The sequence below is a fragment of the Rutidosis leptorrhynchoides genome, chromosome 9 (genome assembly GCF_046630445.1).
Source record: "Rutidosis leptorrhynchoides isolate AG116_Rl617_1_P2 chromosome 9, CSIRO_AGI_Rlap_v1, whole genome shotgun sequence".
Taxonomy (NCBI): Eukaryota; Viridiplantae; Streptophyta; class Magnoliopsida; order Asterales; family Asteraceae; genus Rutidosis; species Rutidosis leptorrhynchoides.
This window is the reverse complement of record NC_092341.1, coordinates 110571410-110586809: the sequence shown is the minus strand read 5'-3', so window position 1 is coordinate 110586809 and position 15400 is coordinate 110571410. Positions and strand designations below refer to the sequence as shown.

General features: G+C 34.9%; 1 protein-coding gene across 1 annotated transcript; it reads right to left on the bottom strand.

Annotated features, from left to right (window-relative positions):
• Nucleotides 1–6399: 6399 nt before the first annotated feature.
• Nucleotides 6400–7677, bottom strand: LOC139868321 (receptor-like protein 7). Its single transcript, XM_071856653.1, has one exon. The coding sequence runs from the start codon at nt 7675–7677 to the stop codon at nt 6400–6402; it is 1278 nt and encodes a 425-aa protein (XP_071712754.1).
• Between the last annotated feature and the right edge of the window lie 7723 nt (nt 7678–15400).

Here is a 15400-nt window from a genome sequence, read left to right as displayed (position 1 = left end):
AATAAACTCAAGATTATTAAACGCATGATTTAATCGTTAGTAAAACAAATTAAATCTCGTTAGTGTTATAAATAAGGATTTTATCATGTAAGATTAGAGTTCGGTTAAGTAACCTAATAGGGAAGGTGTTGTTTAATGGTCCAAATTATTTATCATGGCAAATGTGAGTTGCACTGTATCTTTCCATTCAATTCAAATTTTATTTTATTGATTCATTAAAATAATCCTAATGAATAAATCATAGATAAATAGGGTTAATCATCCCTCAAAGAGGATTAATAACGACATGTTGCTTGACTGCCGGTGAATATAACTATGACTCACACGAATATGAAAGCGATGGTTGTCGGCCTACAAAGTTCAAATGATTTGACTTGACCAGAAGAGAGGGCTATTTAGTGTAGGGGTTCAATTTATTTGATTCAGTTTTCTCGATTTTGAAACTCTAAAAATCGAAACCTAACGTAATTAATAAGTCGTATAGTCCAACAACATGTATAACATATAAGTCCAAGAGTCCATCCTTACATCGAGGCGTGGAACGGTTGTAGAGATGGCAGCAAGAAGAAGGCCTGACTCAATCTCTTTGTAGCGACGGCGGCACACTCATGGGGGCCTGACTCGGACTCGCTGTACAACAAACCTTTGTAGCGACGGCGGCACACTCATGGGGGCCTGACTCGGACTCGCTGTACAACAAACCGTCCACCTAAGCTCTGATACCATAACGTAATTAATAAGTCGTATAGTCCAACAACATGTATAACATATAAGTCTAAGAGTCCATGCTTTTCTAAAACCAATTGGTGATAGAGGGACTTCCCCTTTGACTTATATGCATACATTTGTTTTTGTCCATGACCGATGTGGGATAACTTCCCAACAAAACCGAAAAACGAATTTAAATATCAAAACCAAAATCGAATCGAAAAATGAAGTTGAATTCGGTTAAAACCAAATTTGACTTCCAAATCAATTTTGTTATTGTTCCCCACGAGATGAACAAACAATTATTAACTTTGTAAAGTGTAATAGTAAACTAATATACAAAATCAAACTTATATACAAATACAAGTTTACAAAATATAATAGGCTTATAGAATAATACAATACACATTATATAAAATAATAGCAAAATTAATAACCAACATAAAAACTACAATTATCCCTTAGTCATCGTATGTTTTTCCAATAATAAAGAGATGTAATGAGATTAATAGATTTTATTCATTCAACGTACATACACATATATTGACTTGAACATAAAACTCAACTTGGAATAGTTACGATTCAAAAATGTGGAGTGAAATATAGGAAAATATGAAATAAAAAAATTAAAATACGATTTCAAATTCGAGTAAAGATAATTTAACTTGAAAAAGTTAAGATATATTCAAATCAAATCTCGTACATGTATACAACAATATTAATAACTAAATATATTTATTTAATATTGTATATAAATTGAATTCGATTCTATATTCGGTGTTCGGTTAATCAAATACAGAATTTTCAATACTCAAAAGTGAACCGAAAAACCAAATTCAAATTTGGTTTCGGTTTTGCTCGATCCAAAAACTATTTTCAAATTCGGTTTGGTTTCGATTTAATATTTGGTATAAACGGTATCAAATCAAATATTGAAACCCTAATTTGGTGTTCACCGTCCCATCTTAAATCGTCTAACGCAAATGCCAGATCTAGTTAAAACAATATAAATTGAATAAACTAAAATCAAAACCAAAAAAAAAAATTACTCTCATTAAACACGTAGTTGCACAAAACTTTTCTTGGCAAGGCGGTTGAAGCATGTTGAAATTTCCTTAACTCATATTTGGCAGTGAGCACACAAGTAGAACCTGTATGCCACGTAAGCCACCTTTATTCACTAAATTTTGTTGGGCATGAACTAATGATGCGTATAATGCGAAAAAATGATCGTTCTTATTCATTCATATTCCAAAGGTATATGTAGTTACATAAGATACCTAATTGTTCTATCTTTATGGACAAGATACTCATTCTTAATATATGGGTTCAACATCCAAATTTTATACACAGTCTTATACAATGATTCTAGCTATTAGATACATACAAGGACTCTAATATTATACCCCCGCAGTCGAAGCAGAATACTGTCTGATGCGCGAAGACTGCCTCTGAAATCTTTAAATAATACTCCCGGAAGTCATTTTGCGAAGATGTCATATATCTGGAAGGAATGTGTAGTACCCAATCAGTCCTGGTGCAACCTTCTTTCAAACAAAATGAATGTTCATCTCTATGCGTTTAGTGTGTTGGTATTGAACCGGGTTATTGGAGAGATAAATCGCACTAACATTACAATCGATAGTCGTGGCCTTGGAGAGTGACAGTGTACCTCGAATAGTAAATCGTGAGGTCGTCATGTTTCAGTGATGACATTGGCAATGCCATGGTACTCAACTTTAGCACTAGAGCGACACATGGTTGTTGGCGTTTAGATGACAAGAATAGAAGATTGTCACCAAAGAAAACGCAGTAACCCTGACGTAGACCAACACGTGTCAAGACAACCTCTCTAATACGAGTCCAAGTTATTAAATGGAGTTAATTACGAGTCCTAGTTATTAACGACCGTTAATTTGTTCGGTTGAACTTAGCCATGTGTTATAGATAAAATAGTCATTTTATTTTCCCCTCTTTAATATATCTGTCCCTACCAAACTCTAATTTCTTCATATTCATTCATGCCATACACCAAATTTCATCGATTATCATCTAATCAAATCATATAGATATCAGAAAATCTAAACCTACTACTCCATTAGTCCCTAATTTATTGCCTAGTATTCATTTTTGTAATGTTCCAAATTAATCAGGTCCGGCCCCAAAGGGGTGCAACATGAACAACTGCACATGGCCCATGATCTATAGGAGCCCAATATTCTTAAATTAAGAAGCTCGACTGTTGAAAGATAGAAGAAAAATCATGATGACCCACTGAATCAGGCTCAACATATTTGCTTTTGAAGTACAACCCAAGGCCTTTCATGTTATAGAGTCTATTGCTTATCTCATCCACCATGTGGGATGCAGAAACATTGACTTGAAATTTCAACTAACAATTGGGTCATTTACAAAATCCATATGATTTATAAAAAATATCACATATAAAACAGAAAATCATTCAACTTGTTCGTAGTATTAACATTATAAAATTCATATAAAAACAAAAACAAGATGAACTTTACAGAAAGTCAGCTAAATTTGTTCCTTTTTTCACATCTAAGGGATAAAGTTACGTTATACTTTTTTATATGATTTATCGAAATTTAGCTTTAAATTGTTTAGTTAGCATCAAATTACTAGCACTCACAATAAGAGTTTGTGTATGATCCAAATCCATACATGGAGTAATTATATATATAAATAAATGTGAACGTCAAAGTGTGCTAGTTTTAGAAATGTAGTGCATAAATAAAAATCATCAAATTTTTTTTTTTTTTTTTCCAAATAAGATGTGGTGATTAAATAAATTATACGGAGTATTATAAATTGGTAACTAAATAAATTATATTAAATGTTTATTAATTTTACTCATGTAAAATATTTGGGTGTTGATTCGTACACCGCCTGTTTTTAGCCGTACACCACCAAATGTGCTTTACAGTGTTGTACAGTACAACACTATAAAGCACCTTTGGTGGTGTACGGCTAAAAACAGGCGGTGTACGAATCACTCCCCAAAATATTTATGGTTATTGTCTGATAATTTTACTCATGTTCATCTCCCGTGAGTATAAATTTTGGTTGCAATTAATTCATGTTACATTAGGGCCTGAAAGCCTTTTTTTATATAACGTTAGTTGTCTTTATTAAATATATTTTACTTATATTATTTATTAGGGTCTAAGGGCCTTTTTTCGCATCGTTCTAAGTACTTAAATTGGCATGACCGGCTATGTATTCATAGGGGCCTCTTTTTAACGCCTCGCTCGGGGCACTGAAAAACTCAGGACCGGCTCTGCTCATAATGTATGTGTATAAGATTAAAAAAGAAAGAAAAGGTAAGGGTAAAACTGGAAAGTAAACATAAAGTATAATACTTTTAAGAGATTTCCTTAAATTGTGTATTTTTGTCTGGGGACAATTAATATGAGACGGGGAGTACCTTCTTTCCTATTGTTGCTAATATATACAAAGTTGATTGTTGCTATTATATACGGAGTACGATGTATGCATGTCTTGTTTAAAATAATCAAAAAATAGGTGCTCTGCTTCTCATTCTTCACCACAATTTCTTACCACTGCTTGATGCAACTTGAAGCTAAACGATTTCGAATCTGATTTGATCAACTGGAGTCGCTGGAAACTCTTCCTCGTCACAGAAATGGTTACTTAGAAATAGGAGATCGTTTAACCGTTGACCATCACTGTCCTTTCTTCTTCATGTTTCGTTTATTAAGATCTTCAACAATTTCGGTTTGGTGGCACGAAGTGTTGGAGTGAAGAAGTTTAAACAAAACAAGAAACTAATGTTGCTGAACAACTCACGACCGCGAAGGAGGAGGTTGCAATCGCGAGGTGATTGTGGTCAGGTTCGCATGTGGGAGAAAACAAGTCGCGACTGGAGTTTTGCCTCGAACAATAACTCGCAAACGCGAGTCATATGCTGGGTCGCAACTCGCGATCACGAGAAAGCACTGGGCGTTCAGAATTTTCTAGAAAAGTTTTTCTTGCTCTTTAAGTAGTTTCCATGTTGGCTTTTCCCTATAAAAGGACTTATTGTAATCCATACATGTATGCACGAATTTTATCAATAAAATCTCTCTAGTCTGGTCCGTGGATAAAAGTAATCAACCTTTGATTACATATAACCACGTTAAATTATCGTGTTTTTAATTTTCTCATTATTGTCTTCGTTTATCTTTTGTGGGTTGATTAACTTTCTGGAATTACACATATTGTTGGATCATAAAAAACCTTACACGAAGAAGATTAAGTCTTGTATTGTGATTTGATGTGGCAGTACTGGAAGTCGTGGTCGTGTAGATAGTTAATCAGTAGCTTATTTATACTTTAATTATATATATAATTAATTCTTATAAGATACTGATCTACTTATTCCCTGTCGACCTTTTGACTATATCCGAAATTTGGTACAAAACACATGGATTATCTGTGTAATTTATTAAGATGGGTGTTAATTCGTTTGTGCATGTTATACCTACAACATGTCAAAACATCATGTGTAAACAGACAAATTTATAAAAAATATGTGTAGACGCTGACGTGTGTTTTTCACACCTACTTTTGTTGAGCTAAACTTAATCAAATTAACACACGAATATAGATAACTATTCATGATCAATGTAATAAAGAAGCTAGTAAGCACAAGTTCATCCACATAGAGCAAAGCGTTTAAGATTGAAATAACTAATAACTATTCTAAGAATTGGGGGTTTTGATTTTTGAATTTAAGTGAATCAAAACAGTAGCAAAAGTAATTTAACGAATTAAACAGATAAGGAGAAGCAGTATCCACTTTAAAGCTCAACAAATAACTAGGATTGTTCTTTAATTAAAACCGTTATTAAAAGGTCTATGTAATTAGTTCATATCGATCTCATGAAATCAATGAACCAAAGGCATAATGAATACAATTAACTCACATTTATTATCATTCAGAGGTCTAAATTACCATGTTAAATTAAACGAGGCTTTCTCTTGGTTAAACTCACATAAAACCTAAATTATCGGGATCACTCAAAATAGTCTACACGATTGTATTATCACAATATCAATTTAATGACCAATTGCACTCACATACAATTGTCTAGATCTAAAGGATGAAGTACGAGCTATGAATATTGATAAACTCACATAAACCAAATTCAATAACCCGTATAATTAAATAACAATATATAGATAAATACAACAATGGATCTTTTAAGAAAGCACGAATAACTAAAACATAAAAACCTTAATAATTCAAAAGATAGAACAATCCATAATCATAAGTCTTACATCAAGTGGACACAATTAAGTTTAGCCTAACATGGTAAAAGAAAGAACAAATAAACAATTGGAACGAGTAGTATTCATCATAAAATCACTAATATAATGAAGAACTAGGGTGCCAATGATTAATAGATGCTGATGTTAAGATCCTCAAAATTGATGAAGAATGGCGTCTAAACTCTTAAAAACGACCCTCCTAGCTCCAGAATTCGTAACATAAAAGTTTTTACAAAGTTAGGGTATAAAAGGCGTATTTATAGATGGAAATTCGGAACTCTGACCGACCCAGTGTCGCGACCGCGACCAGTTTCATCGCGACGACGATTTGCTGAAAAATAGGCCATTGCGACCGCAACGCATGCATTGCGACCGCGATGGGTTGCTGTTTCGATTCTGTCATGTTCTATCGATGTATGACGGCCGCAACACACCCATTGCGACCGCGATGGGTGTCTGAACAACACTTTTGTGGATTTTTTTTCTCGTCTTTTGCTTTGTCTTGCTCATTTGATGCTGGAACTTGCCGAATTCATCCGAAAAACCAACACTAAGACTTCTTGAACTCAATTTATCATTTTCTTTATAAAGTGATTTAAGCTCCGAAAGCTTTCCAAACCAATCTGGTAGGCTTCCTTGATCAAAACTGTTAAAACTAATATCCAAAGTAATGAGGTTCGTTAGACTAACGAACGAAGGGATGAGTCCTGTGAACTCATTGTGATTGAGACTCATGTAAGTGAGTTGTGTCAAGTTAGAGAGTGAAATTGGAAGAGGCCCCGAAAAATAGCAACTGCGAAGGTCCAAGGAGTTTAGATGGTTTAGTTGGGTTATAGAATGTTCCGGAATAATTCCGGAAAAACTTGTTGTACCCAAATCCAAAGTTTCGAGTGACGTATTGTTTTGAAATTCAGGAAAGGTTCCGGTTAGGTTTACATTGTTTTTCAAAACGAGACGTTTTAGGTTTGGTAAGTGAAATATTGATGATGGGAATTTATTTTGAAGTTGACAACTGTTTAAATCGATTGACGTTAAGGAAGAAAAGTTAGCCAAGAAACGGGGTACGAAAGAGTTGATTTCGACCCCCGAGAGGTGGAGTACTTGGAGCCTAGTTAAGTTTTGCATTAGATCGTTAAGGCTTAAAAGCTTTAACGGATTCAAGGACATATCTAACCAAGAAAGGTGCACCAAAGATGAAATTTGACCCGGGATTTGGCCAATGAAGCTTGAATTAGATAGATCAAGGGTTCTTAACTGCTTTAGATTAGCTATCTTAGTTGGGATTTGAGAGTTTAAAAAATCGTTCATGGAGAGGTTAAGCTTTTGAAGATAAACAAGATTGAAGATGGTACTATTTGAGCTGATAGGTCCTTGGATGAAGCTTTGGCTCAAGTCAAGATCGATTACATGTTTTTGCGCATTATTGTTACTACATACAACACCTTTCCATAAACAACAATCGGAACCATTTTCGGATCCATTATTGTTTGTGATCTTCGTCCAAGAGTTGAAAAAGTCGGAATCTTGATGAAGAATGCTATGCTTAAATTGGAGTAAAGCGGTGCATTCGTCATCATGGCTAATTAGTAATGATTTAGTGCAAGAGAGGATGGTTAATATGTATGTACTGAAAATTAATATATGGATCAAGTCGAAATTATTGAAGAAAGGAGCCATATATGAAGAGAATATATTGAAGATAAATATTTACTTTGATTTGATTTTTAGTAGGTAAGAAATGTTGTTTATATAGATAGAATGATGATATTTGTGGCAAATAGAAGATGATATATATTGTAGAAAATGAAAGATAGTTCATTTAAGGTATTATTTGGTACATGCTAATAGGGGAAAAAATTGACTATTTGAAGGCTGACCATGATCATGGTGATGGTGATGGTCCAGTTGACATGTTGTATTAAATCTATAAACTCAAGATTAATAAACTCAAGATTATTAAACGCATGATTTAATCGTTAGTAAAACAAATTAAATCTCGTTAGTGTTATAAATAAGGATTTTATCATGTAAGATTAGAGTTCGGTTAAGTAACCTAATAGGGAAGGTGTTGTTTAATGGTCCAAATTATTTATCATGGCAAATGTGAGTTGCACTGTATCTTTCCATTCAATTCAAATTTTATTTTATTGATTCATTAAAATAATCCTAATGAATAAATCATAGATAAATAGGGTTAATCATCCCTCAAAGAGGATTAATAACGACATGTTGCTTGACTGCCGGTGAATATAACTATGACTCACACGAATATGAAAGCGATGGTTGTCGGCCTACAAAGTTCAAATGATTTGACTTGACCAGAAGAGAGGGCTATTTAGTGTAGGGGTTCAATTTATTTGATTCAGTTTTCTCGATTTTGAAACTCTAAAAATCGAAACCTAACGTAATTAATAAGTCGTATAGTCCAACAACATGTATAACATATAAGTCCAAGAGTCCATCCTTACATCGAGGCGTGGAACGGTTGTAGAGATGGCAGCAAGAAGAAGGCCTGACTCAATCTCTTTGTAGCGACGGCGGCACACTCATGGGGGCCTGACTCGGACTCGCTGTACAACAAACCTTTGTAGCGACGGCGGCACACTCATGGGGGCCTGACTCGGACTCGCTGTACAACAAACCGTCCACCTAAGCTCTGATACCATAACGTAATTAATAAGTCGTATAGTCCAACAACATGTATAACATATAAGTCTAAGAGTCCATGCTTTTCTAAAACCAATTGGTGATAGAGGGACTTCCCCTTTGACTTATATGCATACATTTGTTTTTGTCCATGACCGATGTGGGATAACTTCCCAACAAAACCGAAAAACGAATTTAAATATCAAAACCAAAATCGAATCGAAAAATGAAGTTGAATTCGGTTAAAACCAAATTTGACTTCCAAATCAATTTTGTTATTGTTCCCCACGAGATGAACAAACAATTATTAACTTTGTAAAGTGTAATAGTAAACTAATATACAAAATCAAACTTATATACAAATACAAGTTTACAAAATATAATAGGCTTATAGAATAATACAATACACATTATATAAAATAATAGCAAAATTAATAACCAACATAAAAACTACAATTATCCCTTAGTCATCGTATGTTTTTCCAATAATAAAGAGATGTAATGAGATTAATAGATTTTATTCATTCAACGTACATACACATATATTGACTTGAACATAAAACTCAACTTGGAATAGTTACGATTCAAAAATGTGGAGTGAAATATAGGAAAATATGAAATAAAAAAATTAAAATACGATTTCAAATTCGAGTAAAGATAATTTAACTTGAAAAAGTTAAGATATATTCAAATCAAATCTCGTACATGTATACAACAATATTAATAACTAAATATATTTATTTAATATTGTATATAAATTGAATTCGATTCTATATTCGGTGTTCGGTTAATCAAATACAGAATTTTCAATACTCAAAAGTGAACCGAAAAACCAAATTCAAATTTGGTTTCGGTTTTGCTCGATCCAAAAACTATTTTCAAATTCGGTTTGGTTTCGATTTAATATTTGGTATAAACGGTATCAAATCAAATATTGAAACCCTAATTTGGTGTTCACCGTCCCATCTTAAATCGTCTAACGCAAATGCCAGATCTAGTTAAAACAATATAAATTGAATAAACTAAAATCAAAACCAAAAAAAAAAATTACTCTCATTAAACACGTAGTTGCACAAAACTTTTCTTGGCAAGGCGGTTGAAGCATGTTGAAATTTCCTTAACTCATATTTGGCAGTGAGCACACAAGTAGAACCTGTATGCCACGTAAGCCACCTTTATTCACTAAATTTTGTTGGGCATGAACTAATGATGCGTATAATGCGAAAAAATGATCGTTCTTATTCATTCATATTCCAAAGGTATATGTAGTTACATAAGATACCTAATTGTTCTATCTTTATGGACAAGATACTCATTCTTAATATATGGGTTCAACATCCAAATTTTATACACAGTCTTATACAATGATTCTAGCTATTAGATACATACAAGGACTCTAATATTATACCCCCGCAGTCGAAGCAGAATACTGTCTGATGCGCGAAGACTGCCTCTGAAATCTTTAAATAATACTCCCGGAAGTCATTTTGCGAAGATGTCATATATCTGGAAGGAATGTGTAGTACCCAATCAGTCCTGGTGCAACCTTCTTTCAAACAAAATGAATGTTCATCTCTATGCGTTTAGTGTGTTGGTATTGAACCGGGTTATTGGAGAGATAAATCGCACTAACATTACAATCGATAGTCGTGGCCTTGGAGAGTGACAGTGTACCTCGAATAGTAAATCGTGAGGTCGTCATGTTTCAGTGATGACATTGGCAATGCCATGGTACTCAACTTTAGCACTAGAGCGACACATGGTTGTTGGCGTTTAGATGACAAGAATAGAAGATTGTCACCAAAGAAAACGCAGTAACCCTGACGTAGACCAACACGTGTCAAGACAACCTCTCTAATACGAGTCCAAGTTATTAAATGGAGTTAATTACGAGTCCTAGTTATTAACGACCGTTAATTTGTTCGGTTGAACTTAGCCATGTGTTATAGATAAAATAGTCATTTTATTTTCCCCTCTTTAATATATCTGTCCCTACCAAACTCTAATTTCTTCATATTCATTCATGCCATACACCAAATTTCATCGATTATCATCTAATCAAATCATATAGATATCAGAAAATCTAAACCTACTACTCCATTAGTCCCTAATTTATTGCCTAGTATTCATTTTTGTAATGTTCCAAATTAATCAGGTCCGGCCCCAAAGGGGTGCAACATGAACAACTGCACATGGCCCATGATCTATAGGAGCCCAATATTCTTAAATTAAGAAGCTCGACTGTTGAAAGATAGAAGAAAAATCATGATGACCCACTGAATCAGGCTCAACATATTTGCTTTTGAAGTACAACCCAAGGCCTTTCATGTTATAGAGTCTATTGCTTATCTCATCCACCATGTGGGATGCAGAAACATTGACTTGAAATTTCAACTAACAATTGGGTCATTTACAAAATCCATATGATTTATAAAAAATATCACATATAAAACAGAAAATCATTCAACTTGTTCGTAGTATTAACATTATAAAATTCATATAAAAACAAAAACAAGATGAACTTTACAGAAAGTCAGCTAAATTTGTTCCTTTTTTCACATCTAAGGGATAAAGTTACGTTATACTTTTTTATATGATTTATCGAAATTTAGCTTTAAATTGTTTAGTTAGCATCAAATTACTAGCACTCACAATAAGAGTTTGTGTATGATCCAAATCCATACATGGAGTAATTATATATATAAATAAATGTGAACGTCAAAGTGTGCTAGTTTTAGAAATGTAGTGCATAAATAAAAATCATCAAATTTTTTTTTTTTTTTTTCCAAATAAGATGTGGTGATTAAATAAATTATACGGAGTATTATAAATTGGTAACTAAATAAATTATATTAAATGTTTATTAATTTTACTCATGTAAAATATTTGGGTGTTGATTCGTACACCGCCTGTTTTTAGCCGTACACCACCAAATGTGCTTTACAGTGTTGTACAGTACAACACTATAAAGCACCTTTGGTGGTGTACGGCTAAAAACAGGCGGTGTACGAATCACTCCCCAAAATATTTATGGTTATTGTCTGATAATTTTACTCATGTTCATCTCCCGTGAGTATAAATTTTGGTTGCAATTAATTCATGTTACATTAGGGCCTGAAAGCCTTTTTTTATATAACGTTAGTTGTCTTTATTAAATATATTTTACTTATTTTTTTTTTGAACAGCAGCTAAATTTTATAAAGAGACTAGCAAGAAGCTAGGAAGAAAAAACAATTACAGAGCGTTCATAGGATTGTCTAACCACACGTTCCAATTAATTCTACATTTTTGCCATCTAGCGTAAAGCCAATTAAAACTACAAACAATGATATTATCAACGATATTGCCTTTGCGGATCTTATTGTCTTTGAAGATGATATTGTTGCGAAGAGACCAAATGTGCCAAAGAGTAGCGATGACAATAACTCTGATGATGACTTGTTGGTGTTGTGAGTTCGGAAAGCCGTCCACCCAAGCCCAAATACTAACCAAAGAATCCCATGCTGGAATATTGAGATTAACCCACGTTGCTATGCAAGACCAAATCTCTTTTGAAATAGAACATTCAACGACCAGGTGATGTTCGTCTTCTTCGTGAATACCGCAAATGCCACAACGAATATCAACCGTATCAATACCACGGGTCAGAAGGTTCATCCTAGTAGGTAATCGACAAAGGTTGAGACGCCAAATGAAAGTATTAATTTTGATCGGAACCCATTTACACCACATTGTAGGCCGAGAAAAAGATGAAAGCGAATGATTGTCGATAAGATGACGAGCTTCTGAAACCGAGTAAAGACCATTAGAGAAACCGTGCCATAACCAAGAATCGTGATTGTCTGAAAGAACCACGTTAGAGAGAGAAGCAATGAGATTTAAAAGTTGTTGGTTTTCAATACCCCCCCTAGGATCTCTTCTCCAAGACCAAACCATTCCTTGAGCCGAGAAGTGGCTTGAAACTGAGCTATTGGGGTCAATATTAAGAGCATATAAGCGAGGGTATCTGGAATCAAGGGGAGATTTATCGTGCCAAGGGTCGGTCCAAAATTTAGCAGTTAAACCATTTCCAATCGACAATTTCAATGAGGAATCTGAAATGGAAGTAGACAAATGTATGAGGTTAATATTTTTGCAGATTGAACCCCAGACCCGCGAGGAGTAATTGTTACACGGTAATTTATTTCCTTTAGCTGAACCATGAATCGCTTGAATAAGTTTAACCCAGTTTGCTTCTTTTTCTTTGAAGAATCTGTCACGCCATTTATATACTAAGGCTTCATTCAAAGATTTAATGCTAGCGACATCGAGACCACCACAATCAGTAGGATTTAAGACCTGTCTCCACTTAATCCAATGAAGTTTACGGGAATCTTCTTTTCCTCCCCAAAAGAAGGAAGCCCGAAGGGATTCGAGCTTGTTAATAATCTTACATGGAGCTTTGAAAAGAGACATGAAGTAAGTGCCAACAGACCCAAGAACCGATTTTACGAGCGTGAGACGGCCTCCCATGGATAGAAGATTCGCTTTCCAGGATGAAAGGCGACTCCGAGCTTTGTCTAAAATAGGAATCCATCCATCCGATTTGTGCATATTGAATCCGACTGGAATGCCGAGATGAATGAAAGGCAAAAAAGCAGGAGCACAATTAATAAGATTAGCCATCGATACAACTTCGTTTGTTTGGACCCCAATCCCGTAAATGGACGATTTTTAGGCATTAATCTTTAGACCCGAAACCGCATGAAAACAAGAAAGAATGTCCATGAGGTTTAACGTGTTATAGGTATTCCATTCACCCATAAATAGAGCATCATCTGCAAACATACAAGTAGAAATAGAGGCCGAATGAGAAATATTACCCACTTTGAGAGGGCGAAAAATGGCCGCGTCTTGGGCGTCAAGGTTTGCGGCACGCAAACCCTCCATACCAATGATGAATAGAAAAGGAGAGAGCGGGTCTCCCTGACGAAGACCACGTTCAATTGCGAACTCCTCTGAAGGACTACCATTCAAAAGAATTGATGCCTTTGAAGAAGAAAGACACCCGTGGATCCAGTTTATCCATCTAGTATTAAAACCCATGAATTTCATCATCTCAAAAATGTAACCCCAATGAATGGAGTCAAACGCCTTGTCAAAGTCAACTTTAAGTAAAAAAGCTTTTTTCTTTTTTCTTTTACACCAATCAATGACCTCATTAATCATAAGAGGGCCATCAAGAATCTGTCTTCCTTTTATGTATGCAGTTTGTTCCGGACCAATGACCTCCCCGATCACAAGAGAAAGCCTATTAGCGAGAACTTTTGCAATAATTTTGTAAAGAATACCAATAAGACTTATAGGGCGAAAATCTTGGACATTAATCGGTTTAGAATTTTTTGGAATAAGATTGAAAAATGAAGAGTTGCAACCATTTGGGATGATGCATGAATTTTGGAAGTTCCAAACCGCATTAAGAATATCAGCTTTTATCGAGTCCCAAAAGTATTTAACGAATTTGAAAGTGAAACCGTCCGGACCCGGGGATTTATCACAACCACAGTCCCACACCGCGGCTCTGATTTCTGATTCAGTAAAGTCAGCACATAATTCGAATGACTTGTCTGAACTAATCCGTTTAAGGTGTGGGCTTGGGTGAGACATTGAAGCACGTTGTTGACCTTTGAATTTTGTTTTAAAAAAAGAAAGGAAAGTGTCTTTAACATGGTGAGGAATCGTGACCCAAGAACCGTTCGACATGATACCCGAAATTTGGAGCTTCTTTCTTTTTCTGTTGATAGCCGTATGAAAAAAATTAGTATTCTCGTCACCAAGGCTATAATACCTTCTTCTGTTTTTTTGAGCTATGGATGCCGATTCTAGAGCATCAAAATCAGTGATTTTTTTTATGATGGAGGCACGGGTGAAGGATAAAACAGTAGGGTCGTCACCATTGTCGATTTCTCGTTCAATAGCTTCAAGTTCCGAATTTAAGTCTGATCTGACTTTAGAAGCTTTGGATTTGAAATCTTTGTGCCAAGCTTTTAGGCAAGCTTTGACATGTTTTAGTTTTTCTTTTAATCGGATTTGCGGGTTATGGTGCCATTGATAATTTGGATCTGACCATGCGTTTAAAACGACATCGTCGAACCCTTCTATGTTGAACCAAGAATGGAAAAGTTTGAAGGGAGTAGGACCGTAGTCTAGAACTTCGTTTTTCAACAAGATCGGACAGTGATCAGACCAAGTGTTGGATAAAATTAACCCGTTAAGATCTTTAAACATGTCAAGGAGCCCATTAGTAACCAAAAATCTGTCAAGAAAGGCTCGTTGAGTAAAAGACTTGTTAAACCTGGTGAAGTTTTTGCCCCCTAAGGGAAAATCAATAAGGTTCGAATCTGCAATGAAAGCATTAAAATCCGAAGCCTCGAGGTGACAGAATTGACTACCGTATCGTTCGTGTGGATATCTAACCGAGTTGAAGTCACCGAAAATGATGAATTCACCTTGGTGACTTGCCATGAAAAGGCGAATATGGTTCCATAATTGACATTTAGAGGCACGAGGTTGAGGAGCATACACGTTTAAGAGAAAGCAATTATTATGAGAACCCGAAAATTTACCTTCTACGATGAGGACATTTTGGAAAGACATGATTCTGGAGCTTGTAAAGAGTGATGGATCCCAAACAGTAAGGATTCCACCTGATCTACCTCGGGCACCTGAGGAAGCTACACTAAAATTAAAATTACCCCACATTGCTTTAACGGCC

Coding starts and splice junctions, on each gene's coding strand:
- LOC139868321 (XM_071856653.1), bottom strand. CDS start 7,677: ATGGCTCCTTTCTTCAATAATTTCGACTTGATCCATATATTAATTTTC.